The sequence below is a fragment of the Anguilla anguilla genome, chromosome 1 (genome assembly GCF_013347855.1).
Source record: "Anguilla anguilla isolate fAngAng1 chromosome 1, fAngAng1.pri, whole genome shotgun sequence".
In the NCBI taxonomy this organism is placed as follows: domain Eukaryota; kingdom Metazoa; phylum Chordata; class Actinopteri; order Anguilliformes; family Anguillidae; genus Anguilla; species Anguilla anguilla.
Window position 1 is genome coordinate 67,996,914 of NC_049201.1, and position 17,694 is coordinate 68,014,607.

General features: G+C 46.9%; 1 protein-coding gene across 3 annotated transcripts in view; it reads right to left on the reverse strand.

Moving 5' to 3' along the window:
• Positions 1-17,694, reverse strand: part of LOC118208030 (DENN domain-containing protein 4B-like) — a 38,582-nt gene that overhangs the window by 13,699 nt on the left and 7,189 nt on the right. The window contains exons 1-14 of one of the 3 annotated variants that reach the window (XM_035382312.1): positions 16,816-16,933; positions 11,235-11,549; positions 9,837-10,089; positions 8,313-8,382; positions 7,666-7,835; positions 6,678-6,919; positions 5,730-5,796; positions 5,113-5,171; positions 4,663-4,807; positions 4,156-4,331; positions 3,648-3,748; positions 2,290-2,505; positions 1,586-1,731; positions 130-263 (exon numbers count right to left, since the gene is read on the reverse strand). In XM_035382312.1, the coding sequence (XP_035238203.1) occupies positions 130-263; positions 1,586-1,731; positions 2,290-2,505; positions 3,648-3,748; positions 4,156-4,331; positions 4,663-4,807; positions 5,113-5,171; positions 5,730-5,796; positions 6,678-6,919; positions 7,666-7,835; positions 8,313-8,382; positions 9,837-10,089; positions 11,235-11,530 (2,075 nt within the window). In that variant the 5' untranslated portion in view covers positions 11,531-11,549; positions 16,816-16,933. Of the gene's footprint in view, positions 1-129; positions 264-1,585; positions 1,732-2,289; positions 2,506-3,647; positions 3,749-4,155; positions 4,332-4,662; positions 4,808-5,112; positions 5,172-5,729; positions 5,797-6,677; positions 6,920-7,665; positions 7,836-8,312; positions 8,383-9,836; positions 10,090-11,234; positions 11,553-16,815; positions 16,934-17,694 lie in introns of those variants that run through there. The other 2 variants (XM_035382298.1, XM_035382304.1) reach the window with 2 other exon arrangements.

The window sequence follows — 17,694 nt, forward strand, 5'->3', positions numbered from 1 at the left end:
AGTTAAAGTCAAAGGGAGTGCAACACAACCTTGAGGAAGAGTCAACATACTCTTTCAAAAGAAAGTTGCCAGCACAGACACCATTTTCTTTACATGGTGCTGGAAGTAAAATTTCCCAAAATGAGGCACCTGTACAGAGCAGGGCACTCTGAGCCGTCGGCCTCCTGCGGCTCCTCTGGGGGCATGATGAAGACCGTGTGCTCCCCGCTGTGGGTCTCATCCAGGTCCACCAGCCGCACCTCCTCCGGTTTCTCCACGTCCACCTGCTCCCACACGCACCGCCAGACAAGGAGGAACAGAGGGAGACTGTGAGTGCGGGAGACAGAACATGGAGGAAGGAGAGGAGAGAGGAGAGGACGGGAAACAGAACCTACTCTGCATGGCAAAACATGCTGAAAGACCACCATGCAGTGTTTCCTGTGGAAGTGACCTATTGGTGTGGTGGTGGGTGTCTGAAGGGGGGGGGGGGTCTAGCAAAGGCATACACACGGAAAACCTGCATACACACGGCCCTCCATGGCAACGAGTTTGACACCACTGTTCTAGATGGACAATGTGCTCTTTTAATTGTTCTCACCCCACCATAACTCAAAATACAGGCCTATTTTTCTTTAATATTTACAAACAATACAAGGGTTAACAAACCTTTTATGGTTTTAAAGTACATCTAAAACTACTTTTTAGCTCTTGCAAACTGCTATTCCCTGTATCAAGAGCTTGTCAGAGCTAAAAGATAGATTTAGATATTTAAAAAAAAAAACCCTTTAAGAAGTCTCAAGAGGTTATATTTTCTTATTGTCTTAAACTTTTTCGCCTTTGCTACACCCTCCCCCCCCCCCCCCTCCCCTTCAGACACCCACCAGAACACCAAGAGATCAAATCCACAGGAAACACTGGTATGTATTTTGAGGAGTAGGTACCGGCACGTATTTTGGTCCAGTTCAAACACTGGTTAACACTATGGTATTTTTGTAATGTTTGAAGCATCGCTACCCGCCTTTTCGTAGTCTTTCGGTCGCTGAAGAAAAAAAAGTGACGCTTTTGACAGACCGTGCGACCTTCGCGCGCTGCAAGTCATCCGACCACCTCAGAAAGGAGCAAGCACGGAGCGCGCGGACTAGGCTCTTTTTGAAAATAAATATGTGGACGCGACAGTATGGTTTTGAAAGCGCATTTAGGCAGAAATATTTAGAAAGTTTAACATTTTAAATTTATGAATTTAATATATAGGCCATATACAGTATATATATAATTTTTTATTTTATAATTTTTTATTTTATTTTAATTATTATTTTTTTGTTATGGTGTGGCGGCAAGGATTTTGCCGTGGCGCCATGCCATGGCAAAACCTTACCAGCGGAAACACTGCCACCATGTATTCACAGAAATGAAGTTTACAGATCACATTGAGGGGAAACACAAATGAATCACATAATTGAACGCAAGCTGTATTTTGAGGCTGTGAGTGCAATAATGCTCCATCAGCACTGCACAAAGTAGAACAGCTCGTGATCCCGAAAAAAAAAAAAACAAAAAAACCCCTATACGCAGTGATGATGCGGCCTGCTAATGATGTCATCCGCACCTTCTGGACGCACTCGTCGAAGAACTCCAGGCAGGTGTGCCTGTCGCTGACGAAGGAGCACTCCTCGATGAACTGAGTGAACATCTGGGTGCGGGTCAGCTGGGTGTAGAACTTCTGCTGGGTGCGGTCCCGCGACTTCAGGAACCCTGCAAAAAAAGAAAAGAAAAAAAAAGACGACGTCACCCTCAGCAGCAACCGCAGTATTCGCTCTTTGCATAACACCCAAACGGTCACACCCTCTGGAACGCGTGGGGTCAGCTGACTGCTTCTTTCACTGTGCAGTCGAGCAGCTGTCCTCTCTGGAGGACGGCACGTCACCAGCACTCCGCTAGACCAGAATCGCGCTTGTGCGATGAAGTGGGGGAAATGACGACAACGGAAACCCTCGGTCCCAGAGTGCCACCCTGTGGGACTTTTGGTCCCAGTCAGCAAGAAAGCGTGTCTCAAACAGAGGCGCTGTTTGGGAGCTCTAACACTGACCATTTAAAAACCCTGTATGAGAATACAGTTTTACAGTGGCAAACTCAGAGGTGCAGAACTTCAAAATAGCAGAGCGCCACACAGTACAAGACACTCATATACACCCAACACACACAAAAAAAACAAAAAAAACACACACATGTACATCCATGACATCCATGCGTACACAGATACGCAGACACATACACAGATAAACACAGACGGACGCGCACACACACACACACCCTGCAGGTTGAAAAGCGAGCTGCAGTCGGTGGTCCTCTCAGAAGGGGCCTGGGTGATGGGCAGCAGGTAGGCCCTGTATCCACGCAGCAGGCAGCTCATGAAGCGCAGGAAGGCCTCCTGGATCTCCAGCTCCAGCTGCTTCTGACGCCCGTATATCAGGTCATAGTCTGTGAGCAGGAACTCCAGCGTGGCCTCTTCCTGCCCCGGAGTGTAGACTGGGGGAGCAGGCCGAAGAGGAGAGACAGGGAGAAAGGAGAGAAGAGAGAGAGACAGGGAGAAAGGAGAGAAGAGAGAGAGACAGGGAGAAAGGAGAGAAGGGAGACAGGGAGAAAGCAGAGAAGGGAGACAGGGACATGGAAGCGAGGTGACACGAATGACGGAGAAAGCAGAGAAGGGAGAAAGGGACATGGATGAGGGAGAGAAAAGAAAGGAGTGGAGAAGAAGAAGCAGAGGGGGAGGGAGATGTTCAGAGGATCGACAGCAAAGCAGTTGAAAAGAAAATAACATCAATAAAACAGATTTTTAGCATCTCTTTTAAGATGACAGAGCAACTGAGACACAAAGAGAGCATAAATATTTCTCATACGGCAAGTAACTGGAGCAGAGAGGATAAGGCAATAAAACCAGGGTGGATACAAGCTGTAACTGCCATCTGCATCATCACAATCTGTCACTCATTTCAACCAGGCATGGCAGTGTCCTGTGTAATTATAAGCAGTATGACATTACGTACAGAGCTTTCGTGTCATGGTTTCCTGCACATGCAATACATCCGTTTCAACATATCTCTGACAGGATATGATTGCTATCAAATAAGCAAAATTTTTTTTTTTTACTATTCTGAGTGAAACCTGTGCATGGTTGAAACCCAGTTGGAAAGCTGTTTTTTCCTTTTTCAAAAACACTATGAAGCTAGCTAGAAAAGGCCTATTCTAAGCAGCAAGGTTTACTGGCCTTCTTTAAAAAAGGCTTCTTACTCAAAGAAAACATTGCTTCACGCCCCTTTTCTTTCTGCAATTAAGGAATACTGTGCACTAAAAACACATGATACATCTTATTTGCACAAACAATCTAAGAATTCAGTATGGTTACCTACCAAATGACCTGAACAGATGGACAGATAATTATGCAACCATAGTGCCACAATGATTCAATGTAATAAAACCCACAAATCCTAGTAGCAGCTTTATAAGTCCAGGGCTCTGTATAACTAGCATGTAAATTTACAATGGGAAAATAACATGATTCACTGAGTTTATTTTGGGGTAAAGTGAACATTTTCTGGCTTTTTTTGGTTGTAGGAAATCTCTTTAAGAACATCCTGCAGGCAGACAGACAGACAGACACAGAGACTCACTCTTCTCCAGCGTCTTATGCAGGTTAGTGAGGGAGTTGAGCAGGGTCTTGCCGTGCTTCCTTGGTAGAGACTTCCACGACAGCGGCTTCTTATCCTCTGACCTGAAGCGGAACATAAAGATGCTGGAACTTCCCTCAAACCGCCATGTCATGTCCTCCTAATTCTAACTGACTACTGCCACAAAACCAGACAAATCCAGAGTTTCGCAGCTCAAGGATGCCAGCGATGAGCTGGAATGTAGACACAATTACCAATTCTGAAAGTGGAATAACTGAAGCTCTGCCAAAACTGTCCAAACTACTTTCATTGAGTAGACACTCAAAAACAACTTACAAAGCAAAACGCAAAACGCATCCAAAGAGGTTAATAAGAACAGACTGCAGAAGAGTTTAATTCTGTGGGTAACGCAATTGACAACTGCACACTCAATTACACAAGAGAATGTGACAGACAGAGGACTCCAGCAGGGACTCTGCACACAGGCAACCCTGGCACTGCGGGGACTCACTGGAAGATGGTGTTGGTGTCCAGGTCCACACAAACCACGTCCGGGGGCGGGTCGTACAGGTCGAAGTAGCTGGAGTGCACGCCCACGATGAAGGGCATCGGGGCACACAGCACGTCGGCCAGCCGCAGAGGGCACAGGGGGATGTACGGGCACTGCCATCTCAGCGGGAACGTCATCTGCAGCGGGAGGGAGAGGGAGAGTCACCAAAGAGAGGCCTGAACTTTTACCTTGCAAAATGTCTGCAAACTTCACGCGGCCTTTCGTTCAGTTGGAAATTAAATCTCACTGGAAAATTTTATGAGATCTAACGGAGTTTAAACTGACTGTAATTCTCTACCACAATGACACAGAAAGAACATCAACCAGAGAAACGGTCACTTTTGTGCAGCTTAACAAAGAAAACCTAAATGCACTGCGAGCGCTGATGTCTAAGCACTGCAATCAGGCCCGGACTGGACGGGCACATTCATCACTTCCTGTCTGCGGCGGAAGGAGAGCGGGACTCACGGAGAGCAGCGCCTCGCTGACGGAGGTGAGCACGTCGGGACGCAGCGAGTGCAGGAGCAGCTTGTTCTCCGTCAGCACCGGCAGCAGGAGGGCGCAGGCGTTCTCCGGCCCCAGGTTCTGCAGCAGCTTCACGAAGCTGGCGCCGCTGTGGGCAACGACAAGGGGCACGGGAGGGGGGGGGGTCACGCGCGGGCACGCCAAAACCGATACGCTCAACACACAGCGAACTAGGGGGGGGGGGGGGGGATTCAGACATCTAGAGAACACCATAGAATATACAGAGCTTTTTTAAAACTTTAAATATGGGGTCAAAGGTCACCCAGGCCACACATCCTGCCACGGCCCGAGTAGTACCGGGAATGGCAAGAGATACAAACGCAGGGCGTTAAGAGAGAGCTCAAGCACAAACAGTGAAAGAGAGAGCGGCATGTGCTTGCAGTGGGTTTTTACCTGAGGGGCAAAGGGGAGGAAACAGGCTGGCACAGAAGAAGGTTGTCGTAGGGAGAGAGCTGGAAAGAAAAGCGCAGTCAGCGAACACGTTAAAACTCCCACACACCAAAAACAGAGGGACCTTTAATTAATGACAATCACGTCCCGCGAACAAATCAAAACTTCACCCATGCACCGATTTGCTTCTCCCGCTCATCAGACACCGATACATGCACCTTTTCAACACTGGTTGATTGCAAATCTGGACGGTTAAAAATTAATGTCATATCAATATTTGCGTGATTGGGTTTCCAGGCACTTCAGTAGTCTAGGTGATTTACCCATTCCAAAGTTTAGCCACACTAACCAGTGGCAGTTTTAACAGTGACATCATCATCATCACCGCCTGCACAGCAACAAAAGCTACACCTGCGGAGAAAGTGGAGTCCTCGTTAAGAACGCACGGCTCTTCTGGAACTGAAATACTGAAAGGGGAAGCGACGACTGCTTAAAATGAACGTGTGCATGCGGATGACCTACCACAAAAAAAACACCCAGCTATTACACTGGAACCACAGAAGCACTGCTAAGACATCCTACTACAGAGCAGCACGTCGTGCTGCGGGGCAGCAGCTTACCTGCACCAGGATACGAGGACGTTGTGGGGAAGGGAAAGGGACGTTGTGCATGAAGCTGGAGATGTGCCTAAAAGCAGGGGCATAGAGACGCCAATCACCCACTGGCACGCAAGACACCCACTGGCATTATGTAGGCGACACTGCCAACGCTGTACAGCTTTCTACACACTCCGATGTGCCACCAAAACAGCTCTCTTTGAGTGAGCTCCCTGACAATATTTAACCAAGTATTTTATTTGTTCAGTCTGAAAAGTTTAAAAATTATACACTACTACCAAATCACTAATAAGGGTTGTCGAACGAAACTGTATTGCCATCCAGAAACAAACTTCAGCTTTATATCAAATCAATAAAACTGTTCTCAGAAATGAAACCTAGTTCTTGCCTTGGCTTGAAAGACCTAGGATTCAAGCGAGCCAAATGAATTTCAATTAGCTCGCAACATGCTGCTTTTTGCTATTTTAAGCAGCGATTCACTCAGTGTGCAGCGAAGAGACACCCCATCAGCACATCATTTTGTGTCCCCTTCATGCTTCCTCTCTGCAAAAAAAGTACTGTACTAAAATGTAACCAGTCAAACAAAGTGATAGTATGGTCTTATATCCAATTATAAGATATAAGAAGATAAACCAAAGTGATACCGAATTGTTCTATTTTTGACAGAATTAAGACTAATTTGGCCATCGATAGTACCGAAATGCTTCTTCTCAAAGACGCATTAAATATATAAATTCCTTGAACGAAAAGAGCTAATTTGTACTGGTCAAACTCAAAACTCCAACTATATAGATGCAATAACGACTAACAGCAATAGGGTCTTCAACTAGAACTTCACAGTATGGTTGTAATCAGCACATTCAGAGTTGAGAGTGAGGATGCAGTAAGCCGTTCCTAATGTACAGTATGTGTCACTTCCTGAACATGGAGCTGAAGAGGGCAGAAGCTCACTTTTCCAGGGGCAGCACGTGGGGGCCGGAAATGGAGTAGCGGTAGACGAAGGTGAGAAACTTCTGGAAGACGGTGAAGAAGGGCCAGTGCGAGAGCACGCAGATGCTCTTCTTCACCTGCACCGAGCGGTTAGTGATGGGCCGCCGGTCCACCACGCTCACCAGGCCCAGGCGCACGCTCTGCCGCTCCGAAAGCCCCTCCCGGGGAAAAGCCTCGTAGAACTGGATAGCAGCTCCGTACACCTGGGAGGGGTCAGGAGGCGTCAAATCCGACACACGGAGAGCAAAGAATTTCAGACTGCGTTACGGGTTACATTTCTGTTGAGCAGGCAACTTTGAGGAAGTAAGAATGAATCAGAAAAGAACCTGCATACCGATTTGGCTCAGAAGAAAAAGTAATTTCCCTTCCTCAAATTAACCCAATCTCATTTTAACTGTAAAACCTGTCTGCTGGATATAGACTCACACAGAACAGTGGATATTACAGCTACTAAACATACAGCAATACAATCCTTCTACTGCGTCTTAGTCAGCAGGAAGAAGACATGTAAATGTATGTCTTTGTCAGGACATTTCAAATAGGCTACATCATTTAATGCAGTAGAGGAATTAGCAGATCTTCAACCCAAGTACAAATAACAAAAGCCATCGAACGCAGACACACACTGCAATTCACACATCTCTTTCCTTAAATATTCAGCTGAGACCACACAATGAGACCTGTTAACACGGCAGGAAGGAATCATCTGCACTGAAAGGAAGTTTGGCATAGGAAGTGATCTTTGGACAGCGACCTCAAATCACCCTGAAGACAGCCACTTCAGGCAAGTCAGGCAAGAAGAACTGGCCAAACAAGATGCTTATCAGGACAGTTAATAAAGCATGAAAGCACCATCCTCAAAGACAGCATCTGATGCTCTCCTGACGCTTTTATACATGTGCAACTCATCGTTTAGGCAGCGTGCTCGAAGCAGCCCTGCTGGGCATACCTTGTCTCCGCAGGCGGAGGTGAGGACGAAGGTGGAGAAAACGGGCAGCTGGTACTTGGTGTTGAGGGGCCAGCTCTCCACAGTGACGCCCATCGGGAGGCAGAAGACGGGCACGGAGTCGGGCAGGGGGAAGGACTCCAGGTCTGCCTCAGGATAGCGGCTGATCAGGCCTGTGCGCTCAGACACGTGAGAACGTAAGCCACAGACCGGGGCACAGAGTCATACATCAGGCTTCACATACATTTGACTACATATAAAAAAGGCGTGGATTCGCCTGAATACTTGTTTAAAATTAAGATTTACATTGATACTCTCCAAAAAGTAATTGTTCTTCCAAAACAGTCATTGGTATGCTAACCAGATAAATCCCCCAACTTCCTTAATCAACCAATCTCAAATTCTCAGACTGGAATAGTAGCTGGGAGCTCTGGAATTTGAGACATTTTAGATCAAGATTTGCATATTTTTAAAATGTTTTTAGTATTAGAACATTCTGAATTTGAATTTACTAACGCACCCTCAAATTACAAGTGCTTTCTACTTTAAAAAGCTGACTCAGCATTTCGCCATCAAGAGACACCAAAGTGGTATTGCATCACTGTGACAGAACTGGTTAAAAGGTCACAGGACAGAGAGCGGACACTCACCAGCCTCGTACACAAGGGCGTTAGCTTTGGCCACAGCTCTCTTATAGCACAGGTATAGAGCGGGACCCCACTGCGGACAAAACAGACGGAGATCACGCCTAAACAGACGAAAGGTCAAAAACTCTTTTCTTAACAAGTGCTGTTACAGAATAATGCTTCTTTAGCTGGTAACATATTTCATCTGTTACACTCCCAGTCACAACAACATACACAGTTACTGCGCCGACATGGAAAGTAATGTTAATACGGGCAGAAAGAAACGCTTCTTTGTAACTGTAACTGTTTAAGACCATAAATAACCAGCTGAAGTCAAAAGCTTCAGCTTCAGCTTCAGATAAAACTCTGAGGGTGTTGCGACACCAGCACAGAGCACACTGGTTAGCCAGTTATATAAAGAAAAGGCATGTGATGATGAAAAGGGAAAGTGAAAGGATGAATATGAAGACAGGACAGCGTGGCCTTGAATGGAAGGTTGATCTTTGTTTTTAGGTTTCCGGATCACTGTGAGACACAGAGTGAAACGACACGCAACAACGCAACTGCAGCTTTTTCAAAGCGGCTATCGTCAAGTGACCACACAGCTTGTCATGTGCGCCGAATGGAGCAGTGCTGTATGCTAGCCAACGAGCAGCAGGCTGTTGTAGAAAATACAGCCAGATGTTAGTACTGCTGGTATTTATTCTGTTTATAAGGAGAGTTAAGCAAGGCCAACCACGCCCTGTCAGAATGAACGTTTCCATATGACACACAAAGGTTAACTTCGTTCATTCAAATAAATGTAGTGCTTCAGTGCTCCTCTCCTAGTCAGCGCTTGAACAGCACTGGAATTAAATGTTTCCCAAAATTCCCTGTCTCAATGTACAATTGTTTTGTACTACGTGAAAGAGGAGGTAGACACATGTAGTTTTCGAAGCTAGATAATACTCACTTTTATTAATAAATCAGTAGAGTAATCACCACTTGTGTGAATCAGATTCAGAGTTTTGTCATTTGGTTTGCAATGTCCTCAGTTAAGCTTCTGACTGAGAATGCAGAGTCTCTCATACGTTGACTTCATTTGCACGGCCCATGAAGACTTTTTGTATTTAGTCATTTCTGTGAGCAACGCCTGCTAATTGCTGACCCCCCGTCAACACTTTCTAGTTTACCACAACGCAAATGCGGTTCAAAATGAAAGTGCGTACGTGTGCCAAAAGCTCACATTACCGTAGCACAGAATCATAGGTTATCTGAAGCATCCACATAGATATTCTGTCCACAAAATGCAACTTTATATCCTAATAATCCGTAATAACAACCATTAACGTGAATCAGATTCACCCTCAGTTAAGCTCCATGGATGACTGCAAATGCAATTAAAATGACTTCTTAAATAACTGCTCATCAACGCAAGCATTCGTACATGAAAGTACGCAGCACGTGTAGATGCATGAGCAGGCGTGTGAAATCCGACCGCACCAGGCGTGTGCAAAGGGCACAGGGCCTGAGGCCCTGGAGAGCCCTCAGCCTGGCCCGGGGTCTCACCATGCCGGTGTTGAGGTTCTTGTCCACTCTGCAGAAGGTGTGGGGCGCGGTCTCTCCCTTGCTGGGCAGGAGCAGCGAGATGTCGGTGATGCCCAGCGTGTTGAGGGCCTGCGAGTCGGGGGCGCGCCGGTACGTCAGGAAGGTGCGGTGCGTGGCCGGCCCCCCGGAGCTCAGATTGGCCGAGCGGCTGTAGGGCGTGGTCTCGATCACCTGCCAGCTGGGCTTGGCCGGCTCCCTGCCCTCGTACAGCACCCTGGGGGGGGGGGGGAAGCAGCGGGAGGTCACATGATCACGCTGCGTTTGCATAATCCCGTGTAATACAGCTAATCCATCTGAGGGCTGCCCATCAGGCATGGCTAAATAAGGCCAATTAATCAGACACCAATCAATTCAGTTACAGTGACCTTATCATGAGGAAAATGCACGGTCGTGTGGCTATTACATACATGCACACACACACACACACATACACACACACTCAAGCACACACACACAAACTGTCAATCTGCTGTTAATGATTCGGGCGGTTACTCAATTACCTTGGTTATCAAATACATTACACACCAGCAAATCAGCATAAGAGCTGATTTAATCAGCAGGCAATAAATTCTGCAAACTAAGACATCCTTACTTATTCCAAAAAATTATTTGCTAAACGGGAGAGAAATCAATTAACCACTGAAGCGCTCAGAATGTTTAAACAAGGCACCTGGAATAGTTTAAATTGGCAAAACATCTTCAGCACTTAACCTGTTTATAAATGTATTTTATAGAGCAATGTTTTTTTTGCCGATTTGGGCATTTTAAATTGACAGATACCTGCACATATTTGAATTATAATACACAAGTCTTTACATTCCTTTGTAGTGTACTTTTCTCACCCTATTTATGCAGATACAGAAGGGACACATAAACTATGGAAGATCCTTATACGGGCCATGTTAGACGTCCTTTACAGCAGGAATTAAAATCAGTCAAGACCCGACATTACCGAGCAGGAGTAAATGCACAAAAGCACAGTACCCATGTTCTTTCTATGCCAAAGCAATTATGCAGACTGCGTCCACAATGTGCTGCGTAGCGTGCATTTCAAATGCATGACAGGTCCCATTCCCATAATTCAAGGGCTCAATAGTTTCACATTGCTTCGTGCAAATGAAAGTGACAGAACTACTCCACCCATCCCGGTATGCGAAGCCAGGCTGAAACGGTGAGTGCGCGATTACTGTACTGTTTAAGGCCCTGATTTGAGTTTTTCAAAATTTGGATTTCTGAATTTCAAGGACAGCTGGAACCCTGCACTGCTGATGTCACCACATCGCACTGGGCATTAACGGGCTAGCTTCGCTCCATCGTGGGGCCCGTGTGACGGCGGCTGCGGGCCGGGGGAAGTCTCACCCCAGGTCCAGGATGGGGGCCTTGTCGTGGCCCCTCCTGTAGCAGAGGAACATGTGGGGGTTGTTGATGAACCCGGCGCTCAGCTCCGCCGGGTGGCCCCCCTGGGTCTTCTCGATGCAGGTGAAGCCCTCCGGCACCTCCTCCCCCAGCCCCCGGGCGATCACCGCCAGGTCCGTCACCGGCTCCACCGCCCGGCCCCCCCTCTGCTGCCCCTCCTCGTCCAGGGGGGCCGACCTCCCGGCCAGCCCAGCCACCACGAAGTAATCGACCAGCTGCGGACATTTCTCCTCAGTCATGCCGCCTGCCTGCCCGCCACTGCTGGGGCAAGCAGAGACGGGGGAGGGTAAAGAGAGAGGGAGGAGAGGGGGAAGAGGGAGAGAGACACAGGAGTAAAGAAAGAGGGAAGAAGTCGGACAGGGACAGAGGAGTATAGGGGAGATACAGGGTGACAGGAAAATGAAAAGAAATACAGAGAGAGAGGGAGAGAGAGGTGGTTAGACATGAGAGACTTATATAAGCAAGAATATTTGACAAAAAATTCAATACGCACACGCACACACACACACACACATAACTGAATGCAGACACTAATGCGAGAATAAAAATCTTAGTTTGTACTGCAATCATGCTTTTACTGCAAAGTTCATTGCCCCAGATGTTCTCCCATATGAACATGCACTGTTTCAGTCTTTCCACTGAGAAAGTCTAGGCACCCTGAAGTAAGCATGCATCTACCAAGGAACAGACAACTAAATTCCCCAGTCAGGCTGGCTGCAGCACATGCAATTCCCCAGTGAGAATGGCTGTTGGTCCATTTTATCCATTAGATTTTTTAACCTCTTTCTGAGCAGCCCTCCACTGCCTGAAATGTTCATCTCTGCCCACACACCCCAATCCATTTACACTGTTATTGCCAACATTTGTGGCCACTACAATCAATTATAGTCAAAGCAGGTCAAAGACTTTATTAAAAAAAAAAAAAAAAAAAAAAAAAGCTTTAATAACTTAAAAGCTTAAAAACAAAACATAACTTTCATATCAGCCTGATTATTATTGCAACCACTTTAATTTTACACATGCAGTACCGTACCAAACGATTCCGACTTGGTGCAATAGCCAATTTCAATTAAAAAAACAAAAAACAAACATAGACTGTAAAAACAGGATCTGGTTCTTGTAGGGCTCATAAACTACCAGTAAATGACACTTGCATAATTGTCCTGCTGAAGTTGCATTACAGGAACTGGCAAACAAATGTGCCCAAGTCAGCTACACGTTCCCTCATCTGATGCTTTCACAACAGACAGAAAAAAAAGACCTTCCCTAGGCCCAGGACCCCTCTCATCAGCTCATTCTGCCAGCAGGTGATTCTCAAACGCAACCAGGGCCTATAAAACGTGTCCAAAAGTGAAAGCAAAGGAACTCAAGCTCAGAGTGAGAGGTTAACGTCAAAACAGGAAACCAACACCAGCAACCTGTTTCCCGTTTGACACTCATTTTCTCATGAACTACTTCCTAGAGGCAGCGGTAAACGGATGATGGCTCTTCTGTGGCGACTCCGCCTTACACAGGAAGGATTGGCATCAAAATTTGAGACCGTAAAATACAGAAGTTGGTGCTCAAAGATACAATGGATACATTCAGAGTTGCCGGTTGAATTTCCAAGGGAGGAAACTGTTTCATGGTCTCGATCATGGTAGCTAAACATCCGAGATCAAATATATGCAAACTTAAGTGCTTCCAGTTCATGCCTGAGAAAACCTAACACTTTGATTTGAAGCAAACCTTCTTAGATTAGAGAGTGAGTCTGCCAAGGCACTGGTCAAGATGTTTTTTGCTGACAGTACACTTTACAAATGGGCATTTAAAAATATGATATGTGATTACCAAGTACGTCAGGACGCAGTCAGACTGTACATTTGCATATGTTCTGCTGATCCGAATTTGGGATGAAGGTTAGTGCAATCTGACTCATTCTTTGCACTTCAGAAAATCAAAACGGAAAAACGTCAACAGCGCGAGAGGAAGTAACATGAGGAACTTCCCAAGGGTGGACAATGTGCCCTGAATCCAACACGCTTTAGACCTGAAGAATTACATTAAAGAAATGACAGAATTACCCACATCATCTGAAATAAATTGAGTAAGAGGAGGATATGGTAAGAGGAAATCAAGAGCCAATGAGGCAGTCATTGAATTTTAACACAGGGTGGGCTAAACATGCCTTCAAATGTCACTTTTACCATCTAAACCAGCAAAGGGTTCCATATTTTAAACTTAAGCCTTCAACGTGCAGTTAATTTATTCAGAGAACATACTAAATATGCTGAAAACCAACTGACATCAGCTATTCACCGTATACAGCACGGAGACTGTGAAGGGATCAAAACAGCAACAGAAACCACTGGAAGAAAAAGAAAAAAGTTACTCTTGCAGCCACACCCCCACTGTCCTCTTTAGCCTCCACTTGGGAACTGCCTCCTCCTCGTTGCAGGTGGTTGGCATGGAAACAAACAACACAAACCCACTACGCGACACATAATAAATTGGCATTCATGCCCCGAGGAGGAAGGAATTACATAACAGCAACCCGAGTCAATTGTGGGTCAAAGAAGATGAAAACAAGAGTAAAAATTCGAACCACTCTGCCTCCCTCAGCTAAATACTTAGCACAATGAGCATGAAAAATAAACAGAGGAAAATGTACTGAGACTGAGTGTGTGAATGCAAAGGGCGTGATGTTTAAATCTTCCCATTCAGACTGACGGGCCTTAAAAAACCGAAACGACCAGGAAAAGAACACTCAGAGAAATGAGCTGGGGGCAAAGCTGGACTCACGAGGCCTGAGGGTCTCATTAGGCCCAATTTACTGTAAATAGCGTGTATTGACAGAGCAGTAATTATTACCCTGCTCTTCAGCTGTGTAGAGTGTGTGTGTGTGTGCATGTGCGTGTTTATGTGCCATGTACTGTATAAATATATGTTTGTGTGTACATCTGTGTATAAATGTGTGTATAAATGTGTGCGTATATATGTGTGCGTGTAAATACGCGCATATGTGTGTGTGTGTGTGTGTGTGTATATGCGCATGCCGGTATGTGTATAAATATGTGTATAAATATGTGTGTGTGTATCTGTCTGTCTGTGTGCAGATTACAGAAGCCTCATCCAGCCCATTGAGAAAGGCAGCAGAATCCACCCCCAGGTGTGTGAAGCCGATAAGCACTGCGCAGAAACGGCAGAGACGAGCACCACGGCGCCACTCAGCCTGCCAGTTACCCATAAGCCCCTGCGCTCCTCGGACAGCGCAGGTCCCAGCTGCCTCAGTGGCCTGTACTGGTCCTGTCTGCTTCACCCAGCGCTCCGCCACCCCTCAGCACTGCGCCCATTTGGAGTCCCTGGCGTTTCAGCAGCCGCCTCCACAGAGGCATTCCCATTCACCAGACTGACCCCGCCCACTCTCGTGCTTGACCCCACCCACTCCTGCGCCTGACCCCGCCCACTCCAGAACCTGACCCTGTCCACTGCCCTTCATTCACTCAACGGGACCTGTAAAGCCTTCACTAGGACTGCCAGCATTGGCGTTGTCTCTGGTACTGGGTGTGTCATTCACATATCAGACACTTTTTAAAGATAGTTTCTCATCTTCAGCCTAATGCATCTCAGAATCATCCATCTTCACAGAGCCATGGACGTGATGCCTCCGGGAGCATCTCCTTTGATTACTGCTTCTAAATGCATCCCCTTCAGATCCATCAATGCCTACTGATGGCAGAACCTCAACCGAAAAAAAAACATGAATAAAAATCAGCCATGAACCTCTGGACTGCCTGGAAGGCAGCGGCTGAAAGCGATTCCCGCCTCTGAAACCTAATGAACTACCCCTGGAGCAAGTCTAATTTTAAAGGAAATTAGAGCACATTCACACTGCATGGTGCAATCTCAACCAGACAGCATGACACAGCTGAAGCTTTATGAAAGTCAGGATTTTCAAATTCAAACCAAGTTAACCAAACCTAAACCACAGAAATTTTAAACCCCTCATTGAAACGTCTTTTCCAATCATCAGGCCTCTCTAACAGTCCGTAGTCCAGGACACCATCTAAAAAATCTTGAATAAAAAGAAAAGAAAAAACAACAACTGATGACCAACTGGTTGCTGCAATGACCGTTGCCATGGTGGTCAATGGTGGTATAATATGAGTGGAACGTGGCCAGGTTCCGCTTCTCCAGGGTAAATGTTAGTGATGCCGACTCGTCCGTTTGCGCCCACGTCTACGCCACAGCCGAGGCAGCTGACAGCACGGGCATTCAGAGCGCCAATGTGAGGGGTGAACAGAGGTGCCCACAGAGATGCCCAGCTGGTACAGCGGCGCCCACGCCAACGCGGGGGCACCGCGACAATGGCACTCTCATGGGAGACTGGGCCGGCCTACAATGGCTCATTGAGAGCGGGGCATGTGATGTCATCACGCGCGCACTCACACAAAAACAGCGCCGGGCGCTGGAGACCAAACGCGGCCCGCGGGCGAACAACGGCGGCCATTAACAGGCCGAGCGGAAAGCGCATCATCCACAACCCCGACGCCAGGCCAGAGATCGGCTCACTTCACAGGCCTCATACACATCTAATCCTCCAGCTTTGGGTCCTCCCCTGTGATTCACTCGAGTAAATCCCCACAGTAAGCTGCATTCAGCAATGTTCGGCTACTACAACAAACAAAGCAATACATTGCTAAATTCAGCTCACTCGTATAGGAGATTACATCCATTATGTGCACGTAGCCACTAGCCGCTGATCAGTCTTATAGCTAAGTGAACCTTAAACCAATTGTCCACACCAATGAAAATAAATGGGGGAAAAAAATGTCAAAAAGCTATACTTATACATTTAGCAGAAACAGTGCATGTTTCCTGTTTAAAACAAATACTACAAACATCCTGTCACCCAATGTCAAAGACAACAAATGCTTCATTGGAAATGTAACCTATTCATACATTTAATACACATTAAAACACCCAAAGGAAGGAAAAGAAAAAAAAACACCCCGACTGAAACCTGATCCGTTTAAGAACTACACTGCCCACTTCAATCATACGCAGCTAGAAGCACAACACTTAAATCTATATTTGGCACAGACCTTTCCAAACGCTCTTCGAGCATCGTCTCGCTTATGTCGCAATGAACTGGCAAAGGCGCATTTTCAGCATAAAGCAGGTAAGACTAACAGTCAACAATGAATCACCCACTTAAGACCACTCCATACCGGTGGTAGAAGGTTCAGAAAAGACCATTTTAATGTTGGCTCATTCATCATAATGATACCACAACAAAGGCTTCTCCTTCACACATGAAACCAGAGCACACAACCACAAAACCCACTGCAGCCATTAAATATCAACACCAGGGAACAACCAGACGTTCAGTAATGCAGGCTCAACAACACAAATGCCCCATACTCCCGATAGTAAATGTGTTTCTTTAATGAACTTCAACACGCTTTCCATCAAGCTTTAACAATGACAAAAAAAAACAATAAACAATAAAAGGAAAGCCCCAATTAGCCGCTAGCCATGTGACCTGCATGCAGCTTCTGAGGACTCCCACGATCTCCCAGGACAGCAGCGTGGTTCCCCCGTGTCACCGCGGGACGCCGGTCTCGGGGTCCCAGGCCAGCTGTGGAGCGCCCGCCCGCCTCGCCGGTGCTCGTGCCGGCCCGGCTTCGCCCGAAACCGCCGCCGGCGCTCGGTGGGGCACGTGGCTCCGGTGTCTGCGCGGCTGTCAGCGCTCCTGAGGAAGGGCTATTTCCAGCGGGCAGCGCTATTTAAAGGGCGCTCAGAAATGCCCCTGGGTCACACGGCCAGGGGCAGACGGGCGCTGCGTTGGACCGCCGCGCTTTAAACACGGGAGGCGAGGCAGCGGCCTGCGCTCCATCACCGTTTGATCAGCGTTTCATTTCCCCACTGTGACATCACTCGCTCTCGCAGCCTCGTCACAGTTTTACAGACCGTCGCAAAACACAATGGGGCACAGAAATACAATGGCGGACAGAAAGAGATCATTCTTCATCCGCAAGAGGTGGTGGGTGGAGCCTGCTGTGTGACAGCAGAACAGCTGGGGTGAATAAAGTCTGTGTTTACGGTTACATCACAGGAAACAACGGAACATCCACCCCTTTACTAGCAGGGTATTCAAAGGACTTGCAGGGTCATTCACGCTAATATTTATAAGCAGTCCGATGATCGTATCTACAGAAGCCTGCCGAAAACCGTCCCAGGATTTCCAGGGTTTTGTTAGGTAGCAATGAACAACTTCCTTCCAAGCTAGCAACCAAATCAGTGCACAAAAGCAATTCCTATGGTGATGCTGAACATGCCCTTAGTCTAACACTGCCCTCATGAGATCACTATTTGGCAAGCCCTGCAAGACAGCAGCATGGTGTAATGTTTCAGGCACAGC